Source organism: Lytechinus pictus, chromosome 13 (genome assembly GCF_037042905.1).
Source record: "Lytechinus pictus isolate F3 Inbred chromosome 13, Lp3.0, whole genome shotgun sequence".
NCBI lineage: Eukaryota > Metazoa > Echinodermata > Echinoidea > Temnopleuroida > Toxopneustidae > Lytechinus > Lytechinus pictus.
This window is the reverse complement of record NC_087257.1, coordinates 6,061,045-6,086,577: the sequence shown is the minus strand read 5'-3', so window position 1 is coordinate 6,086,577 and position 25,533 is coordinate 6,061,045. Positions and strand designations below refer to the sequence as shown.

The 25,533-nt window shown below is 36.7% G+C and overlaps 3 protein-coding genes across 6 annotated transcripts in view; 2 read left to right on the top strand and 1 right to left on the bottom strand.

Annotated features, from left to right (window-relative positions):
* LOC129274945 (dynein heavy chain domain-containing protein 1-like) overlaps window positions 1-5,992 on the top strand; it is an 88,872-nt gene extending 82,880 nt beyond the window's left edge. The window contains exons 51-55 of the mRNA XM_064108440.1: window positions 632-730; window positions 1,637-1,844; window positions 2,654-2,964; window positions 3,475-3,673; window positions 5,871-5,992. Coding sequence (XP_063964510.1) covers window positions 632-730; window positions 1,637-1,844; window positions 2,654-2,964; window positions 3,475-3,673; window positions 5,871-5,914 — 861 coding nt within the window. The 3' untranslated portion in view covers window positions 5,915-5,992. The remainder of the gene's footprint in view (window positions 1-631; window positions 731-1,636; window positions 1,845-2,653; window positions 2,965-3,474; window positions 3,674-5,870) is intronic.
* Window positions 5,993-10,624: 4,632 nt separating this feature from the next.
* LOC129274944 (uncharacterized) lies at window positions 10,625-19,640 on the bottom strand. The gene is made up of 2 exons (XM_054911697.2): window positions 19,280-19,640; window positions 10,625-15,090 (listed from the first exon to the last, which is right to left on the bottom strand). The coding sequence occupies exon 2, from the start codon at window positions 15,044-15,046 to the stop codon at window positions 12,422-12,424; it is 2,625 nt and encodes an 874-aa protein (XP_054767672.2). The 5' UTR covers window positions 15,047-15,090; window positions 19,280-19,640; the 3' UTR covers window positions 10,625-12,421.
* Window positions 19,641-19,850: 210 nt separating this feature from the next.
* LOC129274897 (dynein axonemal heavy chain 2-like) overlaps window positions 19,851-25,533 on the top strand; it is a 49,216-nt gene continuing 43,533 nt past the window's right edge. For 2 of the 4 annotated variants that reach the window (XM_064108299.1, XM_064108298.1), the window contains exons 1-5: window positions 19,851-19,924; window positions 20,388-20,522; window positions 21,148-21,278; window positions 22,958-23,108; window positions 24,352-24,465. In XM_064108299.1, the coding sequence (XP_063964369.1) occupies window positions 20,447-20,522; window positions 21,148-21,278; window positions 22,958-23,108; window positions 24,352-24,465 (472 nt within the window). In that variant the 5' untranslated portion in view covers window positions 19,851-19,924; window positions 20,388-20,446. The remainder of the gene's footprint in view (window positions 19,925-20,387; window positions 20,523-21,147; window positions 21,279-22,957; window positions 23,109-24,351; window positions 24,466-25,533) is intronic. The other 2 variants (XM_064108301.1, XM_064108300.1) reach the window with 1 other exon arrangement.

The window sequence follows — 25,533 nt, the reverse complement described above, 5'->3', positions numbered from 1 at the left end:
AGTCGGCGAAGATGACTAGTCAAATAATGCAGTCAATTGTAAAAAAATTGATGAACGTGATGCATGATGATTGATGTTTGGAGCCTTGGGAAATTTCCAGGCCCCGTCTTACAAAAAGTTGCGATTGATCCGATCAACCACAAGTATGGAAAGCAAGCAATGTCAAAATCTAAAATGCATGTTTGTTCAAATTATTTTCTAGATATGATGTATATTCATGCATTCATCGTTTTCTTGACAATTCAGTGTGCTTCTGTTTGTTCACAAAGTACATTGTGCCAATTTTCTGAAGAAAAAATTATGACATTGATGGATTTTCGTATACAATGTAGTTGATGTTGATTGGATCAATCTAAATTCTTTGCAAGACGGGACCCTGATGTGGTGATCTCAGGCTACAAGCAGGTGTACAATGTATCAGGCATGGCAAAATATTGTAAATGTTTTTGCACCAAGCCATTTAAAGCTTTCCATGTTTATGTCATATTCTCCCGTAATTTGCATTGAAAGCTGCTCAAGAATGTCTTCTCATAAAGTGTCATTGGCTTGTATGTTGCCGATATACTAGCACTTGATATACATGTACATGTAACTCCATATGTGCAATGTGATTTTTATTTGTTTTGTACAGGCCGAGAGATATTTTCATTTACTAGATATCCTGGTCGGAGCAAACCAACCTGTTCTCTTGACGGGAGCTCCAGGAATTGGTAAAACATCGCTCATTCAGGTTGGTATTGTATTACTACGCCCCCTTAACATAGAGCTTAGCTATGTATGATTAATCATAAAATCAGCCCAAGGGCCCTGTTTCATGAAAGTTACTATATTGGTAACTTTGTCATCCAATGGTAACTACCATGGTAATCCTTATCAACAGCCAACCAAAATCAACGATTCTACGCAAGTTCCCATTGGATGGCAAAGTTACCATAATCATGGTAACTTTAATGAAAGTGGGGCCCGGCATTAATTAATTATTAAAGGTTTATCTTACGGGGCCCAGGTATTGAAGACAGAAATGAAAAGAAACTATATCACTTTCAAGGTACATGTACAAGTAATCAAAGCTCATCCTTAGCCTGAAAATTGATAGTCTTTGATATTTATATTCCATTCAATTCAAGTTTATTTCTCTCTGCATAAAATGAACATATAGTAAAATACATGAGGAACAAAGAATACATACATGTACATGTATATCATCATAGACATTGAGAGGGAAATAGCCAGAAAGGAAAGTACATGTATTTCCTTTGATATCAAGTAAATTTCAAGAATGTATAGATGGTGCAGTATGAATTCAGTTGGTTAAAGGGTTGAGTGGAAGTATTATGTCCAGGGCCCTGGCGCATAAAAGTTGCGATTATGGTTACTTTGCCATCGATTGGTAACTACCATGGTAACGATGCTCAGCAACCTATCAGGTTCGAATCCTAGCCATGGCGTGTTTTCCTTCAGCAAGAAGTTTATCCACACTGTGCTGCACCTGACCCAGATGAGGTGAATTGGTACTGAGCGCCGGTGATGGTAGCTCGAGCTAAAATCCGGGGTAAAAATAGCAAGCGCTTTGTATCCTCGGGCAAAAAGCGCTATATAAATCCAGCTATCATTATCATTATTATTTTGTTTACAGAACATGGTTCAGCAGAGACACCACTTCCTCTCCATGGCCATGTCTCCCGTCCTGGGCTGTGAGACCATGGAGAAGATGATCGTCGGCAAGCTGCGACCCCGCAGCGTGGTGAACGTCAGCTCGCAGCCGACCAAGCCGGGCCAAATACCCACCAATCCTCTCTTCTTCATCGACGATCTGAACTGCGCCGGCATGGAGAAGACAACAGGTAGGCATCCAATAAATCTTTTTGATTCCATTCAATTCGATGGATTCACAATACGGTGCGCCATCTTTCGGTTGCAGCGGACAGGCCGAAATTCGCAGTGCCCCAAGGGAAAAAGCCGGCATCCGTTGTGCATGCTAGCACGAAAGTGCATGCATGCATGCGATTATTCAGTGCTGGCCAACGTGGCTCAACCGGATATGCTGATTACCGGCTCCAGGAGGTAGGAGAAAAATTTGCCGCATATTTCTTTGCGAAATCAAGACCGTTTTTGGTTGTCATTTTTGAAGCATCAAGGTCACATTACAGTACACTAGCACCGTGCGCTGCCTGCACATGCGCTTGATGTCGACTCTGAAGTTAGAAATTTGGTCTGTTCGCTGCAACCGATAAGTGGCGCACCATGTTGTGAATCCACCGAAATCCTAGTTATTCAGGAAGTAAATATAACTCAAGGGAGACCTGAACATTGTCTAGATGTATAGGATTCCTTTAACAGACTCCTTTAATACATGATTATAATAAAATGTGAGATTCATAGAGCTCAGGAACTCTTCCACAAAGTATGAATTCTACTGCACTATATAAGGACTCCTGGGGCCCGTTTCATAAAGAGTTAACCGTTGCAACAGGGCTCAGCAGCCAATAAAAATCAAGTTTCCTTTTTCTGACAGTTACCATAGTAACAGTCAGAGGCTAGTGCCTCACAGCCAATCAAAACCAAGGATTTCACTGAAATTGTCAGAGCAGACAATTTAGACGGTGCTGACAACTTTCATGAAACACCCACCTGATATTTTATTTCTCCCTAGGAGAACAACCCTGTCTTGAGCTTCTCCGTCAGCTGATGGCTGAGGGCAGCATATACCAACGTGACAGCCTGTCACACTACTCGCTAGAGAAGACCAACTTCATCACCGCGTGTTACCCCCCGGGGACGCAGGGCGTCGGGAGCGGCACCTCTTGCCACAGCCTCAGTTCAAGGCTCTCCAGGCTGTTTGTTGTCCTGTCTTACTTTACGCCCTTGGCCGAGTCCCTCAACCTGTTGCATGCTGGGAGTCTTCAGAGCTGGCTGGAGGAGTTTCCTGCCTACTCTCTCAACCACCACTATGAACTTGCTCAGGTAAGGAGTGGCTTTGGTATTCCTTCTACTTCAGCTCCTGTGACCATTGTTCGTACTAGCTTTTTGAACCCTGAACACTTACAACCTCTTACTATTCATGCATATCTAACACTTGTAAATTAAAGATTATATAACATCAATTTCATAACATTTGCTACAGCGACTATTGCTTCATTGTGAATTCTACACACTTATCGAATAACTAACTTCAACCCTGGATTTAACACTATACAATTCCATAAACCGACCACTAAATCCAAAAGTTAGATATCAACTATCACTTTTGAAATCTCAATTTATTGAGATTGTAAAACTTTGTCAATATATGTACTATTTTTTAAAAGAACAATATGTTTATGAGAAAAGCCAATTAGTTAACCAACAATGCAAATTTAAAATAATTAATTGTTGCTTTGATTATCCTCTGCTATCAATATCTGACTGAGAAAAACCAACAAATGTGAATACCTATCTCTTTATTATCACTTTGACTCTCCTCTGCTATGGCAGGCAATCGTCAAGGCCACCATCCGTCTGCACTCTCTGATCAAGAGACAGCTGATGACGAGCCCCGTCAATCCCCATTACGTCTTCTCCCTGCACGACGTCAACCGCATTGTCCAGGGCATGTTCCTAATGGCCAACAGGTCAGGCAGGTCAAAGGGCAGGCATGGACGGAGAGGTGGAGGTCAAAGGTCACAGGCTAAAGGTTAGTTCATTCATAGTCCTGATTTCCAAGTTTTGATATCATACTCTGCCAAATATATGGAATTTCTGTGTTTTTTGTTTCTGGGGGTTGCTGGGCAATTAGTCACATCGTTGCAAATGTCGTTGATCAAAGTACTCACTTTTTGAACAATGCTCGTGAAAATTTTGCACACCTATTGGCATTCTAGTGATTCTTGGGAACATATGCAAAGTTTGTACTGCATAAATATGAGTTGAAAATTTGTAAATGACAATTACTAATAGGAAAGTTGTAATGTTCCCCTACTCGCTACCTATGTCATTTAGCAAAGCCAACATACTTTAGCCTTTAATATAACAGTTTTTGCCTAAGAGTCATTTTGATTGAGAAGCGTCACAACTATGATGTAGTTTCAGGTAAGGATTTCTCTTTTACAGCCCTTCAATATTCTTGCTCTTGAGGCTTGTTGATAACCATGTGGTGATCCCCGTTCAATAGTTAACATTTTTCAATTACTATTACATTGAAGTGTAGGGTGTGTTAACAAAGGGGGAGGGTGGGGGCTGGGTGCTATGGCCGATTAGTTTGCTTTCTTATTGTTGTGATATGTTATTGTTATATTGTGTATAATCAGGGGTGTGAGAGTTCAGATTTTTATCTGATTTCAGATTTTTTGTTTTGATTTTCAGCTTAATTTCAGCTTATTTTTGGCCTTCCTCTGTACAAAATGTATGGGAGCTCTTTGTATTTCAGACTTTTTCAACACTCTTCAGCTTTTTTCAGATCTTTTTATTTGTGACCACTCACACCCCTGTATAATTCATATTTGCGTAATTAAAAAAAAAAGATATATGAGGACCTCTTGGTAGACCAGCAGCACCATGATTGATGCTGCTGAGTAGGGCCATCCTCCTGTTTTCATTTTTGAATTTCAAATGTATTATTTTATATGTATTGCTATTTGTTTTTAACGGAAATAAATTCAATTCAATTCAATTCAATTCAACATGTGAAGTATCAAAATATTGATTGATTTGTGAATATCCATTGAATGCAGAGAATACTTAACCACCATAATGTTGATCTAAAGTAATCTCTTGATCACCTCTATTCTCTATCGCGCCTTCTAAGGATTAGATTTTAATTTACAGATTCCACTGCACAAATATCAGTTCTTACAAAAAATGGTTACATGAATGCCGCCTCATAAGACCAATGTTTTTGCTTGAATTACCTTCGCTACTGTGCTGCACAGAGTAATGGTGCGTGGGATGATTTATCAAAGTAACTTTTCGTTCACCCCTGTGCTCTGTTGCACCTAAGGATAAGACTGAAGACACTGCTCTTCACTACTGATTTCAGTGCACAAATATCACTGAAAGCAAGTAAAAGTGAAATGTCTTCCAGGGCCCTTTGCCCTTACAAAAAGCATTTTGGGTGACAATAATGCCATATGTAGTTATCAAGTACATGTAGATATTGATAATAGGCTTAGTAACACTTGAATTGACTTGAAATGTTACTTTACCGGGCAAAGCACTTTGCATAATCAGTTTTGCATGATCCAGGTGATTGCTTGTAAGACTGACCTTGGGACCAGGATGAGATATCCTTGCTATATTAGGACTATTCCAGTAACTGATATCTGTTAAGGCCACCGCACACCTTACGACTGGTCTGCGACCCGATTTCAGAATAAAATGTAATAGAATTTGATGCTAATATTGAGACTTGGAATATCTTACTGTGTAATGTTCGAAATCATCGTACGAATACCTACATGTATGATCAAATTTGTGACTATGCTATCATCCTTCTTAGAATAAAAGCGAATTTAATATCTAGTCGTAATGACGTCATAGCAGTCTTACGATTGGCTACGACTTGAACCTAATTTGGACTTTACTCCAAAATAAGGGCTTGCAATCTTTCAAAATTGTTATAATATTATTATTTCAATTAATTTCAACCTCAAATAAAATGATATGTTCCATTCACATCTTCAGAAAATGAGCAAAATGCGATTTGTTCCTAAATCGGGTCGCAGACCAGTCGTAAGGTGTGCGGTCGCCTTTACTATTATAAAGTTTCTACAATAATGCCTGGTATGCATGTACTATAGATCCTATTATAGGATCCCGTCTTACAAAGAGTTGCAATTGATCCGATCATCCTAAACTCTATGGAAATCCAACAATGTCATATTTTCTTTCTCCAGGAAATTTGCATGATGACCTTTGTAAAAAAAGAGGAGCACACTGAACTTTCAAGGAAACGATGAATGTATATTTGTACATCGGGGGCCCGTTTCATAAAGGACTTGCAACTGTTGGAACTTTGCCATTATGGCAACTACATGTACCATGGTAACCTTGATTTTGATTGGCGCTTAGCCCTGTTGCCATGGTTAGTTGCCATTATGGCCCCATATCTAGAAGACATTTTGAACAAACATGCATTTTAGATGTTGACGTTGCTGGCTTTTCATAGTTATAGTTGATCAGAGTAGTCGTAACTCGACCAGCTTTTGCAGTGTTTCATAGTGACGTTTCTTAGAGTTGTTTTACATCAGCATGACTGGTGACCTACAGGTGTATTATTCAGTTTAGAATTATGCTGGGGTAGTATCGAGGACGGGGGGGGGGGGGGGGGGGGGGACTGGGCAAATTTGATCCAAGAGAGACTTGAAACGTTGCGGTGGGAGCTTATTACAGATCTAAAACTGCAAAAAAAATTATAGGGGAGGCCCTTGAGACTTATACCCCTTTTCATATACATGTACCCCTTTCATAAACCCATCCTCCAATTAGCCGCCTAAGAGTAATGCGGATAATTCAATAAAAATTGCGTTCACAAACTCCGAAAATAATCCGCACTATTTTTACGAGCGCCCGTCCTGAAAAAGGCGGATAATCGTCATGGCAACCGCACACACCCCCTCCGATGCGGTTGTGTTGGAAAAGGGTGACCTTGTGACCGCACCATGGCAATTATCCGCATTACTTTGGATTGCCCTCATAAAGTCAAAATCTGGTCCCGATGCCGCTATTATGCGGATAATTGCAGCATCAAAATAATGCGGATAACTCTGGTCCTCCTCCGATTTTACGGCCAAATTATGCTGCCATTAGCCGCATAATTGGGTTTATGAAAGGGGTATTATTAGGTTTCAGTTGTATCGTGATACAAAACCATGGTCTACATGTTTACAGATTTTTTAAATTATCATGCTTCTATTAGGCGCCTTTTACCAGAAGGAAGCATTTTCATAGTAAATGCGATAAAATAGCACAGTTACATATATCTTCTCCATGGTGTACAATTGTAACCTCTTGAGAATATGTGCCATTGGAGTTTTCGAAGAGAGATCTTTTTTCTGTTTGTGTGAGTTTTGGATTCAGATGCTTTTTAAATGGCAATTCTTCCCTGAACACACATCTTCTCCATGGTACAATTGAAACCTCCTGAGAATATGGGCCATTTGGGTTCGAAGAGAGATCCTTTTTTTCTGTTTGTGCGAGTTTTGGATTCAGATGCTTTTTAAATGGCAATTCTACCCTTATAAAAAGTGGGTTTGATTGAATGGAGAAAAATCAAACAAGCTTAATGCTAAAAACCTCATCAAAATTGGATGCAAATTAAAAAAAATATGAAAAGTTTTTTTTTTGTAAAACAAAATACATGTAGTCAAACACATTTATATGCGCAACATGGATGGAATGAGGTATTTAGTGATATCACATATTCACTATTTCTTTTACAATACATGTATATATATTTTTTTTTTCAGAACCTCTTCATTGAATTGCAATTGGTTACAGCAACGGCAATTCTACATATTCAAGGAATAATTTAACCTTTTTCTTTTAATTTTCAGCATGATAAAATGTGTGCTTGATTTTTCTATTTTCATTAGAATCAGTATTGTTGTGATATTTTTCCCCCTGAATAAGAATTAAAATCTAAAAAGAAAAATTTGTACATGGATTGACATGCAAAAAACACACCAAATGATATTTTATTTCATTTTCAATATCATAAGAAGAAAAACAAGATAGACGTTTTTTGATGTATAGAGTTCATTCACCTTTTGTTGGTACATGTACTTCATTTAATAGAAAAGATCTGTTAGGAAGACAAAATATCACTAGAAACCATTAGACAAAATGCTTGCATAGAAAGAAATAGAAATTCACAGAAACGTGTTACAACACGGAAAAAAAGTGTTACATGAAGCTGATTTATACTTATCTATCATAAACCTCTTAAAATGAAATAAAAATTAGAATGAAATATAATCTTTGTATTCTTTCCTGGGGAGCGTTTCATGAAAGGACTTGTCAGAAGTTTCATCCGACAAATCCTGTTTTATCAGAAAGTTACCATAGTAACACTGCCTCTCAGCCAATCAGTATCAAAGAAAGATGCAAGATCTGACTTGTTGGACAAAAATGTTCCCCTCTACTTAAGTTTTCTCATTTAAAAAAGTCAGCAAATCAGTACTCCTCAGATTTAACACATCTCAATGAACCATAGTAATACTTACATTGGTGTAGATAATACTTTTACTTGATAGAAGGCTGAGTCTGTGATATATACTACAGCAATATTTCCCCTTACATTTGGGTCCCCATGATTGATAAATAAATCAATGTAAGTGATAAATTTGATCTGACAATCAATTCTAGCTATCCTCGGTACATGGTTTACAAAACACCTACATTGCATAATCAATGTCAATTCTTAGATTAATCTCACTGTATCTTTATAATCTGCTACCAAACATCAATGTAGAAACAATATGTAAACAATCTCACAAAATAAATCATTAGTCCCAGTTATTTTTATTACCTGGGAGCATTTCATCAACATTTTGTCCGCCAAGTTGTCAGATCTGACAACTTTCCCTGATTCTGATTGGCTGAGAAGGACTGTTTCTATGGTAATTGTCGGATAAAACAGGACTTGTCTGATGAAATCCTTTCACGAAACGCTCCCCTGGGCCCCGTTGCACAATTACCATGGTACAGTAACACATCTCACATGCCAATCAAAATCATGGATTCTTTGGAGATTACCATTGGATGGCAAAGTTACCATGATAGGAGCTTTAAGGCAATGGGGCCCAGGACACCCTCTTTTAATGAAAGTTGTCAGCACTGACAAGTTGTCTTTCTCTTCAAGTCACCATTATTATTACAGTCATAGGACAGTGTATTTGATCCAATCAACATCAAGGATCTTACTGAAATTGTGTAAGCTCAAAAATTAAGGATTTCAATGAAATTGTCAGAGCTTAAAACATATAATTAGGTCAATACTTACATTATTTCATGAAATGCCCCCTGGGGCCTGTTTCATGCAGAGTTTAATACAGCTTCATATTTTTCCATTATGGCAACTACCATCATGGTACATGTAACAGAGCTCAGCAGCTTAAAATTGCAACCAAGGTTCCCATGGTACTTACGATAATGGCAAAGTTACTTTAGTCAAGGCTAGACATTAGCGGTGGCCCGGGGCAACCAAAAATGAGAATTGAGCCACAAAAATTCTTTAAAAGCCAACACTTGGTGGACCGGTTGGGCTAACAAAGTTTTGATAAATTGTAATGTTTCCTATTGTTTCAGGTCAATAAATTTACTATGCGGGCCACCAAAATTATGAGATTGAGTGGACCGATCGGGCCATCAAGAAAAAAAATTTGTGTGGTGCCTTGCTTTAGTCACTTGCACCCTTTATGTAACGGGGCCCTGGAGATTGCAAGGTGGTTTTTCAAACCCCAACCAAGATTATGCACTGAATTTTCATTTTTATATTCTTTTTCTTGTTTTTTATAATTTTTTTATTACATAATATGTTACATACATGTGGAGGGCATACATGCATGTTTTGTATGATATCCCTATTAAACATTTTATGTTGCTAAAGCAAACAGTCAACACAAAATTCACGAAATTCTCAAACATCTTTTTAGAAATTTTAGAGAATATACACAATGTCATTTTTCCCACAAAAATACATGCAGAGTAACACATTTGGTTAACTTCATTCTGCTTTTCAAATAAATATATTGAACATGAGAAGTTTAGTAGCTTTTTCTGAATCAATACATGGAAGAAACAAACCATTAATTCTTTAAAAAGAATACTGTATATATGTCCAGAAATAGGCGATTGGATTTTGTGACTTTTAAGGCCACCGCACACCTTACGACCCGACTGGTCTGCAACTGGCTTGCGACTGAGTGAGGGGAGATGAATCGCAAGGTAGTCATAAGCCTCGACACCGCACACCTTGCGATCCGACTACCATGCTGTCTGCGACTCACGCATGCGCTTTTTGCTTTTTGCCATAGCAACTGAGAAAATGCACTTACTACTGCGTATGCGCGTTGATATACGCGTCGTGCAACTCTGCTGTCTGATTGGCTGGAAGTTGGATTGAGCTTGTGATCCAGTCATAAGGATTCGACATGTCAAATCCTTATGATTTTCCTTGCGACTTGTCTCTGACCGGTCTGCGACTCTCAAGCTGACAAGAGCTATGACGTCACATCTCCCATCAATCAGTCGCAAGCCAGTCGGAGACCAGTCGGGTCGTTAGGTGTGCAGTGGCCTTTACAGAAAAAATACTTTGTCCAATTTAAATATTCCAATATTCAATTCATTTTTTATTCAACAAAAAAATATATAAGGAAGGGTCATCTTATCACCATTTTCTTAAAATGTATTTCTACAAAATTCTACAAAATGAAAGAAAAAAAATATCCACCTTTACACATTTGATTATATTGGCAGCATTCAGCTGGTTATTAAACTTACAAAAGACATTTTTTCATAAATTTCGAAACAAATGCAAAAACATATAGAACATAAAATGTAAATATTTTATAAACAATATAAACCATTATTAGTTTCATTTAATATCTACATTGATACTAGTCAGAGATGCCGATTTAGGAATTAAAAATTTAGCAAATTTTGAAGCAGTTATGGCATTCACTCTAAAATAAAAAAGAGACTTGCTAGAACTAGCAACTTTGCATTGTATGTGTATCTCTTGATAGTGAAGGGCTCTGGTTGGACAAATATTTTGTATTAAAAAGTTGCTCATTTGGCCCTTTGGCCCAGGTCTATTTTTTATAACCCTGGGGGTTGTTTCGTATATAAAGCTTTCTGTATAATGCATGACGTTGTGAACGACTGGTGGCCCTTTCTGTATAGAAATGATGTACACCAAATTTTCAGTGTTGATTTACAGTGTAAAAAACAGATTCACTGTTTGTTAATAATGTCATGCATATATTTACAAAGAATTGTGTGAAACACTACCCTGATATAAAAAGCTTCATAAAGAATTTAATATAAAATTGATGGTCCCAATGGCCTTGTTGAAATAGGTTTTCACTGTTATGCATATAATCTAGATGTTCACTGTTCTTAGTTTAGATATACCCTTACAAACCCAAATGTTTTAGGCTAGAGGGTAGTGTATTTGTATCCTTTCCAATGAAATTGTCCAAAAATATTAAAGTGAATCAGGGATTATATGCATGCACATGAATAAAAGACACAAGCATGGTCAACAGACAAGTACATGTCGGCCTACTTGCATTGCTCTCCATCAACTTTCCCTACTATCACTGCTGTGAAAATCTTTTACAAATTCTTGAAACAAGGTCAGAATAGTAATCAGAGCTTCTAACTTTAATTGTGACAAAATCATATCTATTTTGTTATCCTATTTTCAAGTCTAAATACTGTTTTTCTTAAATTCTTTTTAAAACATACCGAAAATCATCTTTCTCACAAGTTTGACATATCCTTTTTCTTGGGGAAAAATCATATTTAGTGTCACTTTTCCCTTAAAAATCATACTAAATAGGATAAAATTACAATTGGCAGCTCAGTAATAATGCAGGATTGATCATAAAATCCACATAAAAGTTGCAGCAATAATGGAAATTCATTGCGAGGAAGTGACCATGTGGTTGCTGTACACGTTTCATCACCATCTGCCGGCTCAAACAGCGCATCATAATTATCATTATTGGGTTGCTCCTAGCAACAAAATTACAATCTTATTAATATTGTTAAAGACCAAGATAAGATTTGTTAAAAATTGTGACATGATGGATCGTGCAGTTTGCACCGGGCTTTTTAAAAGTTGCCACCTTGCACAGTGCTTATGGATTCGCCAAGTGGTTTTGTATCAGAGCTTTTTATTTTTCAAGTGGGTTGCACTGTACTATAGGTTTCAGCCAAGCATTTCCATTTTCTTTATTTTACTTTAAACCACAGTTTTTGTAAAGTATTGTTCATGACACTACCAGGATAAATGTCATATATCATGAACTGGTGCCATTCTTTGAACATAGGCGAGGTGTACAACGTGAAATGCATATTATGAAGAAAAAAAGAATGAAACAAGTAGCCCATTTTCTGAATGTAACATGTTTCCTATAAAAGAGAAACACTACATGTATTTAAGGACACCTGGCACTGTTCTCCACTTGATATCCAAGGCAAAGTCTTGTAAATGAAAATAAACACTGGATGCACAGTTCTTTCAACATAATTCTCAAGCATGATATTTCAAGATAGATGAATGATCATAATCCAAAATGAAGGTGAATGCTGCTCAGAATCACGTTGCTAAATATCAGTTACACTTTAGCACCGCCCATCCCTCAAAAAATGAATAAATATGATTAGATATATATCTCAATTGGTTTACACGGAACAGATGTAAAGCATCATTGGCATGCTATCCTACCACCTCAAAATCATTTTGATCATTAGCAGTAGATGCAGCTATAGCAGGATAGGTGTTACGTCTTGAGTAGTACGCATACCTGTACTTCCTCAGACACCCTTTCTTGCGGTCCAACTTGATGAAACAACCATCAGGGGTCACGCCGAGGTGCTCCAGGAAACCAACGATACCATGGACATTGATGGTACGCAGGACGTTGCCGCTCCTCCTGCTGACAACATAGACAACCTGAGAGAGCTTCTCTTCATGGATCAGGATGTAGCCATCTGGGGTGCAGTCTACAGTACCGATCTGATTGAAGGTCTCCGGAAGACCGATACTACGCTTGAAGTCTCCCTTCCAGGTCAGATTCAGGATGGAACCTCCCGTCTTGTTGCTGATGTAAATGTTGTCCCTGGAATCAAGGCTCATGGAGATCGGGTAGCCGAGACTGATAGCGTGGTTGGTCCCACCGACAGTAGTCTGGAGGAACCCTGCAGAGTTGTATACCAAGACAGAACTGCTGAGGCATTCCAGGATGAGTGTTTCCTCTGCGGATGTGACGGCGATTGACACAGGATTGACAACTTGCGGTGTGTCGAAGAAGCGAACCTGCTTCCCCTTCTGAGTATAAAAGATCATTACTTGTCGATACGGAAAGAGCATTGCAAGGTTGTCTTTTCTGTCTTTGGTGATCAAGGCATCTCCCTTGTATGGTGTTTTGATCTTGGTGAAGCATTCACCATTTTGATTGAAACCCAGAACTCTTTCGTTCTGTATAGTATCTGCAAGGAAGATCTTACCCATGTATGTCACTGTCATCCCAGAAATGTTCTCCAGGAAGAAAGGTTTCTTGTCCACTTGACAAGAGATGATCCTGTGGATGGGCACCATGATAGGGGTAAACTTGAGAAGCACATTGTTCAAGTTTATTGTCAGCTTATGCTCACCAATACTATTTGGACGGAAGACAATGCCATGGTAGCCGTACGGGTAATAGTAGATCTGAGTTTTCAGTTCCTCGTTTTGTGGGTCCAGGACATCTGCTGAGAACTTCAGGTCTTTGGCTAATGCCTGGCGCTTTCCGTTGCAATCATTCGCATAGATTTCCACCATGCATTCTTCATCTGTGTTCTCACCCTTGATTTCTGTACAAAGAGCATACACTGGAATTGTTATTGGCTCCTCTCTGATAGGCTCATGGCAAACCTCAACATGCAAGAGATGATCACCAGGGTCCGTGGGAAGATACCGTATGATGTATGATCCATCCATATTATCAACAATGGTACACTGTAAGTTCTCATCAAAAGGAGTCTTCATATTTGCAGATACTATGGTTCCACCCTTTGTGCTGCGATCTCCTTTCAAGTTGGTCATTTCAAGTCTCACAGTGCTTTCCTGATTGACGAAAGACTCTTGAGGATTCACCACCGTCAAAAAAGGCACTTCATCTCCGTTGGTCACTTTACCTAGGTCCTTCACTGCATAATCAAAATAAGTTAAAGCTTCATTGTGCCTGTGAGTAAAGTCAATGCAGCTGTTGGCCAATGGTAGAGGATAAAACACCCCGTTTGCAACCTCCTTGAAGAATCCTTCTAACTTCTTTTGCACCCTGGCTATTGATACTGTACTGTTGGCATTATTGCTGGTGTTTGCACAGTCAGTCATGACAGCAATGTGTGAAAGCATGGTCTTTGTGTCATCCTTCTGCTGCTTAAGTCCTTGTTGCATCTTGGTGTGTGCATCTGTGACAGCTTTCAGTAGAGCCTCCTCTCTCTGCTGTAGGACCTTGCGACACCTGCTGAACAGTGCTTTGATTTGACTCGTCGCTTCCTCAGCATTGCATGTAAGCTTCTGGGTCACTAAATCAATGTTCTCCAACAGCTTCTCAAGCATTTGGGTCTGTTTCTCACTCATGATGATGAGCTCTTGAAGTTCGACTTTCAGCTGTTCCACAACCGAAGACAGGTCGGATATGTTATGTCCTTCTGAAATATGATCGCTTTTGCAGCAGGAAAGGCAGATTGGCAGGTTACACTCTTCACCAGTACAAAAAAGAGTCAGGGCCTGACTTTGATGGACCACACAAAAGCGTTGCTGACGCGACAGTACTGCCCACTCCTCCTTTGTCAGATCGTTGACCTCGAGGAAATGCTGATTTTGGTATCCTACAGTGTACTGATGTCTAATCAGACACTCTTTGCACAGGAATTTGATGCAGTTGGAGCAGCAAGCACTGGCAAGTTTAGTGAAAGATTCACAACCTTCACAGAGTCTGACGATCCCTTCTGTGTATCCGAGGTACTCTGCTAGGTAGTCCACATGGAAGTCTGGAGCAATAGAGCTCCTTGTCAAGACACCTTGTGTGGATGGTACCTGTTGCTTGCACGATGGACAGACAGTGCTGCTGTCTTTGGATGTTGCTTCGTCAAAGCAAGTTGGACAGACGGAATGCAGGCAGGGAAGCAGCGTTGGTGTGTAGACAGAAGTCACAAAGCGCTGCTTGCACCCGGCACAAACCAGGTGCTTATTACGGAACTCCGCTATGTGGCTGTTGGTGTTGGTATCCTTTTTGGAGAAGAATGGACCATTAGATGAAACTCTGTGGTTTAGTCCGTTGCTACAATGAGCCATCACCTCAGGAACAGTTCTGCCATGGTGTTTTTATGTCATGTAATCTGCAAGATTGGAAGAGAAATAAAGCAAATCTTAAGTAAAGTTGTAAGATGTATGATATCACATTCTACAGAAATTTGTTTAATTTTCAACAATATCCACTGAATTGTCAGTACGGGTAAATTGTATTGACCTGCTCACTTGTGCATATTATATATTTTTTGTTAAAGGACAAGTCCACCCCAAGGATGAAAGGGCTTGAGAAGAAAGACAAAAATCCAACAAGCATAACACTAAAAATGTCATTGAAATCGAAAGTAAAATAAGAAAGTTATGACATCCTTTGCTTAATTTCACAAAACAGTCATATGCACATCCTGGTCTGTATGTAAATGAGGGGACTGATGACATCACTCACTCACTATTTCTTTTGTATTTCATTAAATGAAATATGAAATTTTCTCCTAATTGTCCTGTGAAACAAAGTTTCATTCTTCCCTGAACACATGGAATTTCCATTTTATGGTTCAGTTGTCCTTATTGTCAAATCCGTAAAACTTGAAATATTGTATATGTCAAGCATTAAAAAACAAGAGAAATAGTAAGTGAGGGACATACATGTAATCGACTCTCTCATCAGTGCATGTCATTGAGTTGTGCGTAAAACTGTTTTGTGAAAAATAAGCGAAGCTTTAAAATGTCATAACTTTATTATTTTACATCCGATTTTGATGAAATTTTCAGCGTTATGCTTGTTTGATTTTTCTCAGTCGATTCAAAATACAATTTTTCTGGTGTGGACTTGACCTTTAAATTTGACAAGTGTAAACATCTCAGCATTCCTCTTGCCTTACACACTTCATAGAAATACATGTCATGTATGATGTAACAGTAGTTCATGTATATGACCAAATCTAGCTGAATTATTGCCAATAAAACTGGAAACAGTGTTCTTGTGTATTAAATACTACAATTCTTATGTCCGCAGTGATCTAGAATGATCCAATATGCTCCTGCTTTTTTACTTCTTCGGTTCATATTAATTGCTCATAAAATCAGAATATTACACTACTATTACAAACTTAAAATCATCCTTTTCCAATATGTTCCAGGCAAATATGTGTTGAATAATTGGAGGTCACATGATGTGTATCTCGTAGGCCAAAATTTTGTAGATATTCTATTCTAACCTTCCAATATGCTATGATTGATTATTTTCCCTTTGTATCAAATGATAAAAGTCCTGTACAAATATCATCTTCTGTTACATGTACTTGATCAACATGCAAAATGATCCCTCTTTACATGTACTGTATATTGTAAGTTATTTAATGTATATGTTACAATATGCTCAACACTGGCACTCAATGCGAGGGATTTATTTCTGCTGGTACATGTTCATGTACAAGTCATGGGATGTCAAAATACTATCATGGTATTTCCAGACTTTTCAAGTAAGAAAAATTAGGGAGTACATGTTTAAAGTGTACAGAATGATTTTATTTTATGGAATCAGTGCTACTATCATGATGTTCAGGAAATTAAGGAAAATTTTAGCAGAATTTCATGAGTTCATTCTGCTGGTATCCCTTTTTTTTTTTTTTTTTGAATTATGAAAATTAATAATTTTAATGATCATTTATATTATTTCATTATTTTTATATTTCATTTTATTTTTATTTGTTAATTAATGTATTGTATTTTATTTGTTGATTTATTTATTTATTTTTATTTTTTTGGGGGGAGCAGACCTAATATGACAGCTGCAGTAGTATTGGTAATTTAGAAATTTGAAAAGATGCCGATATTCTTGATTCAGAGTTGAAAAATTCATTACTAAGTAGGTCTTCCAAAAGTACCCTTTGTTAGATATATAATTTCACTGAAAAAATGTTTTCTTATTTTTTTATTATTATTACTATTATTATTATTTTTTTTTTTGTGGGGGGGGGGGGGGCATCACTACATGCATTTGTGGCATTTAATTGTATGAAAATAAAGAAACACTTGTCCACATGTTTATGAAATCTATTTGTTTGCCTTTATACACTTTAAATAACCTATTTGCCAATTGTCATCATGATAAGCATAAATTAAAATAATACCCTGTTACTATCTGATAGCATATCATTATAACTGATAGTTATTCAGACACTATATGTTTGCCCTGTCAATACAGGTATGTTTGCTATTGAAGTTGATAATTACCATGAGATTGTCATGAAGTGCAGTATTTCTTTAATAACATTCCCCCATCCTACAACACTCAACTAAAGAACTGAGGAGGTTGTATTTCATTTCATCTCAATGGAACTATAAATTGAAAAATGTCAGTTATTTTAATGTGCACAAAAACATGGAGCTATGTTGTAGCTCCATGGGAAAATATATATTCAGTGTATTGTACTTTTTTTTATCCTGCCTAAAAACAAATGTTGAGCATTCTTACATGTACATGGCAATACATTATCTTGAATCCGAGTGAATTATTTAAGATTATTGCTATATCATGATTCTAATCAGAGTTTTATTTGTTATTCATGCCATAGCTTTAATATTTATAGGGGATAATTGGGGGAAAATAGTTTTGATTCGATTGTGACATAATTATGTGGAGTGTAGATGCATGATGTTTTCCCATCAGCATTTTACCCAACACAAAACATTGTCAGAAGCTTTTTTTCATCGGGGGGGAAAAGAATAAAAGTGCATGTATTCATGTAACCTTTTTTAAGAGTTTATTCTTTTAATATTTATTTGTTGAGGATTCAGTTTTGAACAATTTGTATCAGTTGTTATAAATAACAATTACCAATAAACATATGTTAGATTTGAAAATGAGAAGCAATATTATATTTCTGCAGGTGGTCTGTAAATATGGAAGATATTTTGAGCAGATTTCAAGTGTTTTTCAACTCTTTCTTTTGCTGTCTCTCCCTCTCTTCCTCTCTTTCTTTCTTTCTCTTGCTCTTCCTCTCTCTCTCTCTCCTTTTCTCTGTATGTCTATCTCTTGGAGGTCAAACAGAAGTGACTACAGAGGTCAACACTTATTGAATTACATATCTCTTGCTGGTTAGGGAATTATATTTTTCAGTATGAATAGCTATTGATTATTTAGTCAACTACTTTTATAGAATCTCTCACAATACTTTGGGAATGCTTGAGATATAAAGGAAGGAAACCTGCCAAAAAGCATTGAACAAGTTCATGGTTCATTGACTAATAGAACAGAGATATACAGTTGAGCCTGAATAATACATTTTTTCTATTTCTATTTCATACCCACACAAATCTACAGTACATCTGTATGAAACTGGAATCAACTTTTGTCTAAATCCTTTCAAAACATATGGAAGAGACATATAATTGGCTCAGAAAATTAGAAAGTATTTCTAAACTACATGTAGCACCTGGAATGTTTGGCCTTTTAAAAACAAATCTCATTCTTGTCTGATGCCAGAACTGTAGGGCTATATACATAAGATTGCTTCAATGTACTATGTGTTCCCCCCCCCCCCCTTTCTCTCTGCATGCCAGAAAATATTATACCCACCAGATACCATAGTATTTTATGCCAATCATTGCTTGTAGACCTTCAATGTGCATACATCAACAGTACAGGTTTATTAAACAAATAAATGTTATAAACAAATTAAGTATCATGTGCACAACCCCCCTGGAAAAGTAATTTGGTAGTCTTCCATCAATTTGTTTCATTTTACAGAATTTGTATACTCATAAGGATTATATTACAGGCTTATAAGAATATATTTTGCTAATTTTATTAAAATTATTCATATGGTACTGAATAAGATTATTTACTTTTTTTATATTTTGGAAAAATAGAACTGTGCAGGTTAGGACTGTTCTCATTTTGGAACAGTTATACATGTAAGAAATTGATCTTCAAAATAAAAATGTCTCCTTATCTCCTATCCCCCCCCCCAAGAAAAGAGAAGAAATTTGATCAATCTGTATGGGGTTACTGGGGGTTGCTATATTTCATTATTCTGTATATTGAATCTACATGTGAATAACACATTTTAGGGGTGAATTGCCCTTTACAAGTTTGAATGACTTAACACTGCTAACTTTTCCTTATAAACTTGATATTTAGCTAAAGTTTAAGCTCTGGTACAGTTGTATAGTTGAGTTCTGCAAATATCTCAACCCCAGCTCGCACCCACACACATTGTAGTGAATATTATATTATGATATTAAATTACTTTGCTAAAAAATTAATGTCCTTACCATATGTTCCAAGAGCCAGAGCTGAGTTACATGTGCAGTATGCTTATATGGTGGCTGCCAATCTGTAGTCTGCTATGGACTGGTGAATATATGTGTAACTGCATGCACAGCTCAAGTCCAGAGAATGCACAATAAAAGCTCCTTTAACTCTTTGACAATCCAAAGAAGCCAGTTAAGGTAAATTCTTTTATAATACCATGGTGTAGAGGTGAGGCCTCTTGTCGTTTTACAATGAGCCTCTTTGCATGGTAGGGCATACATGTAATAAGGTATGACAAACACATGAAGCCCTAAAGAAACTAACTCCTTTTAGAATCCTATTACGAGACTCCACTCAATAGGAAGTTTAGTGTGTTTGTGTGCAGTCACCTGGAGTGGCTGCTACGCTTGACTGGTCATCCATACTGAGATTGGGTACTGTCTGTAAAGGGTGGGGCAGGGCAAGCTTGGAATGAGGGGGGGGGGGGTGATAGCGATTATTGACACCTGCAATGTAATAATCATGGGAGGGGGGGGGGTGATGTACTTATTGAGACTGCCTTCATCGGAAATTCAGTGTGAATATGAATTTGAATTTTGGATGAGGAATTTCATAACTTCATGGTTTGCACATGAATCCTTGAATTTTCAATCGTGAATTTTGAGGTTTGAATATAAATAAATGTCTCGTTTAAATATAATTTTGTTTTAAGTGAATTTGATTGGATTCAAATTGATTTTGAATTTGAATATAAATTTGAACTTGAATTAGATATTGAATTTGAAATTGCAATTGAATTAGAATTCAAATTTTAATTTGAATTTAAAGAGTTTGATTTGATTTTAAATACAAATTTGGACTTGCATTTGATATTGAATTTGAAGTTATATAAATTTGCATGAATATAATTATAAATTTAATTTTGAATTTGATGTTGAATTTCAAAAATTGAAATCAGATATTCAAATATGAATCAAATTTTGAATTTTAAATTGCATTTGAATATGATTTTTTTATTCATGTTGTTGTATTTTAATCTTGATGTAATCTTTTCCTGTAATCCTTTCATATCGGGCCACAAACTATCAGATATCTCTCTTCTTCTTCACCAATGTCCCCCCCCTCCAGGTACGAACAGAAGCCGAAGAGGAAGAACAGAGAAACTTCAGAAGGAAGGGCCCCCTCCCATGATGAGAACCATTATTAGACTGTGGTGTCATGAGGCTTGTAGAACATACTATGATAGGATAGTGTCAACAGATGGTGAGATATTAAATTCTGTGATTTATTTTATTTATTTATTTGCTCATTTATTTATTAAGTTTTAAAATTGTTTGATGGATTGCTTCCATTTTATCTAGTTATTCACTTTATTTGTTTGTTCATTTGATCTTTTCTTTCTTTCTTTCTTTCTTTCTTTCTTTCTTTCTTTCTTTCTTTCTTTCTTTCTTTCTTTCTTTCTTTCTTTCTTTCTTTCTTTCCTTCCTTCCTTCCTTCCTTCCTTCCTTCCTTCCTTCCTTCCTTCCTTCCTTCCTTCCTTCCTTCCTTCCTTCCTTCCTTCCTTCCTTCCTTCCTTCCTTCCTTCCTTCCTTCCTTCCTTCCTTCCTTCCTTCCTTCCTTCCTTCCTTCCTTCCTTCCTTCCTTCCTTCCTTCCTTCCTTCCTTCCTTCCTTCCTTCCTTTCTTCCTTTCTTCCTTTCTTCCTTTCTTCCTTTCTTCCTTTCTTCCTTTCTTCCTTTCTTCCTTTCTTCCTTTCTTCCTTCCTTCCTTCCTATCTTCCTTTCATTTTTTTCATTTGAGAATTTCACTTAAAAAAAAAAATAATACAGTCTGTTAACATTACTACTATCTGTAATCCCCTATGCTATTTATTTTATTCATTTTTTGCAGACCAATCCTGGTTTCGAAATACCCTAGAAGATGTCATCCAGACCTTCTTCTGTGGAGGCCCTCCCAAGAAACATAGACCAAGTCCACCTCCCATGCCCATTCCCATCCCGACTCCGGACAAAGTGTGTGAGGTATGTGACCCATGTTTAAGCTGAAGTTCACCCTGACCCTGTAAAAATAGCAGAAAATTAGAAAAACATATTGTTAACCGTATCAAACATCTGAGCAGGGCAACTTTGATACATTGTTGCCTGCTTAACCCTATCTTAACTGGGCTTAATTTCGGACCAGTATATACTGGGGGGGTCAATTTGACCCCCCTCAGATCTCGGCCGCTGATTGCGCGATCGCCGTGAAAATTTGCACACGCGAAGAGCTGGATGTAAACTACAAGACTGTATAGAAAATTTTTTAAAACATTAATTGTTTATATTTTTTATTAATTAATTATGCAAATAAGCGTATGAAATTTGCCCTAAATTTGTTTTTTTGTGTATGTTTTTGCCTTTAACTCAATTTATGTAGCTAGAAGAATGCTAATTTTTGGTGGGAGTATCAATTATTACGTTTCTAACAAATATCTACAAAAAATTGCATACATATGATTAATTTCTTATGTATTTTATTGTTTTTTCTGATGAACTTTGTCAGGGACCCTTTTGCGATCATAAATAGCATAAAATAAATCCATTAAAACAAACAAAAGTGAAAATAATCATACATTTATGATTTTTGGTTGAAAAACACAATTTGCATTGACTTTGTACACGGAATCACGTTTTTGAGCAATTTCGGGTCTGACATGCACTTACAAAATGTTGCGTAATTTCGGAACTACGTAACCGGGCGTCGCAAATTTGGTCTCAAAAGATGCGCAAGACTTGAAAGTAAAAAGTCAGCGAGCGGTGCGGTAACAAAATTTGGCGCGACGGCGTAGTGACAAAATTTGTCGTGGGGGGGGTCAAATTGACCCCCCCCCCCCCCCCAGTTTAATAGGGATTAAGACTGAGATCAAACAAATGGCCGGTCAATAAATTTCTAATTGTTTATCTACGGGCCCAATTTATTGCCCGCTCAGGAAAGTCAATGAGAAAATGCGCGGAAATGTAGCGGGCAATAAGGCAGAGCTAACATCCGGGTATTCTACGCGTTTTTGTACGTGTCCTTAAACCGCGCAGCGCTATACGTTACAATGTTAATCAAGTTGAGATAACGCTGGATACTGCGTCCCTAGGCCCGTGACGCCTCATTTCAATTACGTCACAATGGTAAAGTTCAGAGGCCCAGTCTGTTCAACATGACATACTAGATTCCCATTCTTAAACTTTAAAATATCTAAATTTTAACGTTGTTTGCTCTAGATGTCTGATTTGGTTAATAATAGCAATATTGACTGGCCTGGGGGCAAAAGGACATATATAGCCCTCACTAAATTGATATCACCCTCGTCTACAGTTTAACACCTTCATTTCAGAAATGGCATCACCTGCATTGTAACCCCCCCCCCTGCCCTGTATACTGTATTTGTATCTTTTTAATCATTTCCTGTGCAGCTCTCAACTAAATAATGTACAGTCCTATGTAAAAATATGCTATATACAAAAGACTTAATGCATAGCAGTCTTTCAAAAATGTGGAGCGAATTGCGATGCGATACCAGGAAATTATTCCATGCCTGTGTAAGAATTATGCTAGCATTTAGTATTAAAGCGAAACTGCAAAAGTTTGCCATGAAGGTTGGGTTAACATCGAAGAATAATCTGTTAATATGAAATACTAAGGGTATGATTGGGGTTTTTTTTCGTGAAAGGGAACTGAAGCAAGTGAAGATCAGGATGACTCTAGCCAACAGGCTACTCCTCCCTTGCCAGCCTCCCCTACACCTACCATGAATACTGTGACGGATGACGCTGAAGAAACTCAAGAGGGGGCTATAACTGACGGTGATGGCGACCAAGGAGGTATTTTCTATTCAAACACCTCTCATTTGAAAACGTTTCATAATTCATCCCATTCTTGTTATCACATTTAGGGCTGGCATAATCATTCTTTTTATGATGTTTTGAAATGCGTTTCAAAATTATTTGAAACATTTATTGAATGAATGAAAATTTACATAATAAGTAATATTTTACAACCCTGCATTTGACTCAAAATTTTGATTTTTTTTTAAATTGCTATTTTTTGCTTTAGTGATGTTGAAGTGCCATTGAAATGCTCTAAAGGTCGAGGGAATGAAAATACTTTATTTAAATAATTGATTAATTTTCAGTATATATTGTTAAGATGGCAAATTTGATTGTTCTATTTCTATATATGTTATAACTTCACATTTCATTTGATGGACACAGGTAGCACTTCTTCATTCAAAAACACAACTTAATTGGTGGTGGTTTTCCTTTTAATATTGTTTTGTAGTTTCTCTTTGGAGAATAGCCCTTCTCTTGTGTTTATCAGGAGACTCTTACTTTTATTTTGAAAATGTTTGCTTTCTTTCCTCTTTCTCTCCTTCCTAAGTTCTATATCTGAGTATCATATTATATGAAATGTAAATATATACATCACTCTCAAAATTTAAATATATAGGCCTACCAATGTGTGATTATGTTTAATAGGAATTATTTACATGTGCTTAACAGATATATATGAATGAAATTGTAATTGCATGCCATTGGATATGTCTGGCTGTTTTTTCCTTACATGTATATCATCGCATACGTGCTTCCTATATCCAGAAGTTACACAAACGTCCATTAAATGATACATCGTTCTTTGTACTTGCATGAAAATGATTGGTGTATATCATACCCACTTGCATATCCTGAATTTCATAATCATATTTTCTCGTATTTTGGTTTACTTCCTATTCTGTCTTTCTCCATGTCATCATTTATCAAACAAATATTTTCTTCTTCATGTTCCCCCCCCTCCCCTTCCTCTTTATCCATCTTTTTCATCCTTTTACCGCGATTCTCTTCACCTCAAATTTTCAATTTTGCATTCATCTTCTTTGATCCATTTTCTTTTTCTTTCTGTTTTTGGTTATATTCTTGTCCCATTTACTTGACTCCATCTTTTCTTCATTCCCATTTATTGGTCTTCATCTGTTTTTTTTTTATTACCCTTTCACCCCTTCCACTCTTCTTTCAATCTCCTTTCATACATTCTGTTTGGCTGTCAATGTGATTCTTATGTTGTGTGTAGTGTTTGAAACAAGCACCCCGCCCCTCCCACTTCCTCACAATGACACCCCTCTTGACACGAATGGTGAAGGCCCAGCTGGATTTGATGCCGAATCAGAAATCAGCATCGCGTCAGGTCTGTTCCACTTTTTATTCATTTCAGTGATTTGCACTTTGCATGGTTGACTTTGGGACCTTTCTAATTCTCACATCCTTTCATTATTTTCCTGAAAGTATGTTTTCAAAACCGCTCTCTATGGGAGCTTTGTGGAGAATAACTTATTTTTATTACAGAATTCAGTTACCAAGTGGTTTACTGATGTTTTTGTAAATTTTAAATGAGTTTGAATATGTGTTATGATTTTTGACTTGATTCAATCTTTGATGATAATGATTAAAATAATAATATCAATAATTGATATGATGATAATACTGATAAATATAATAATAATAATATTAATGAATAATAATAATAATTATAATAATGATAATAAACGGTCTTTGTATAATGCATATCTCTGGCACTTTCAGAATTATTTAATATATATTGGATTGAATGGCTATTCAAGTAAAAGTAACATTTCAAGGTATCTGAATTCAATCTGACTTGTATATTTGTTCTCGTCAAGTATTAATTTTGATGTAATTTTTCTATATTGACAATTGTTATTAGGATTCACTTTGATTATTTTCCTCCTGTATTTACCACTTTTCATATTTCCTATGCCTTGTTTTTTTTCAAATGGATTGCATGAATGTATTGCATGATTTGAATCTATGTATTTTGCCCTCTTTGTCTCTTTAAAACTATTGCATCAATTATATGCTGTCATTTTGCCTACAGTTGATTCATTGCATTAATCGCTTTACCCCATCCACCCCCCCCCCAAAAAAAAAGGGATGAAGCAAATTAATAAAAGGAAACTTGCGATAAAATGATAATGACTTTACATGTCCTGATACATAGCATCTTGTATTTTAGATACAAGATGATATTTTGGGAGATATTGTCCAAAAGATACCAAATATGTGATAGGAAATAAGAACCATGGTGGAAAATTTAAGGAACTATGGTGATATAATTTAAATAAAGGCTTCTCATGACAAAAAAAAGTATTAAATCCATTAACATCATCAGTCATGCTTCAAGCAAAATGTTCTTTAATGATAAATTAGGTTATGCGATATCAAATTTTACAATAAA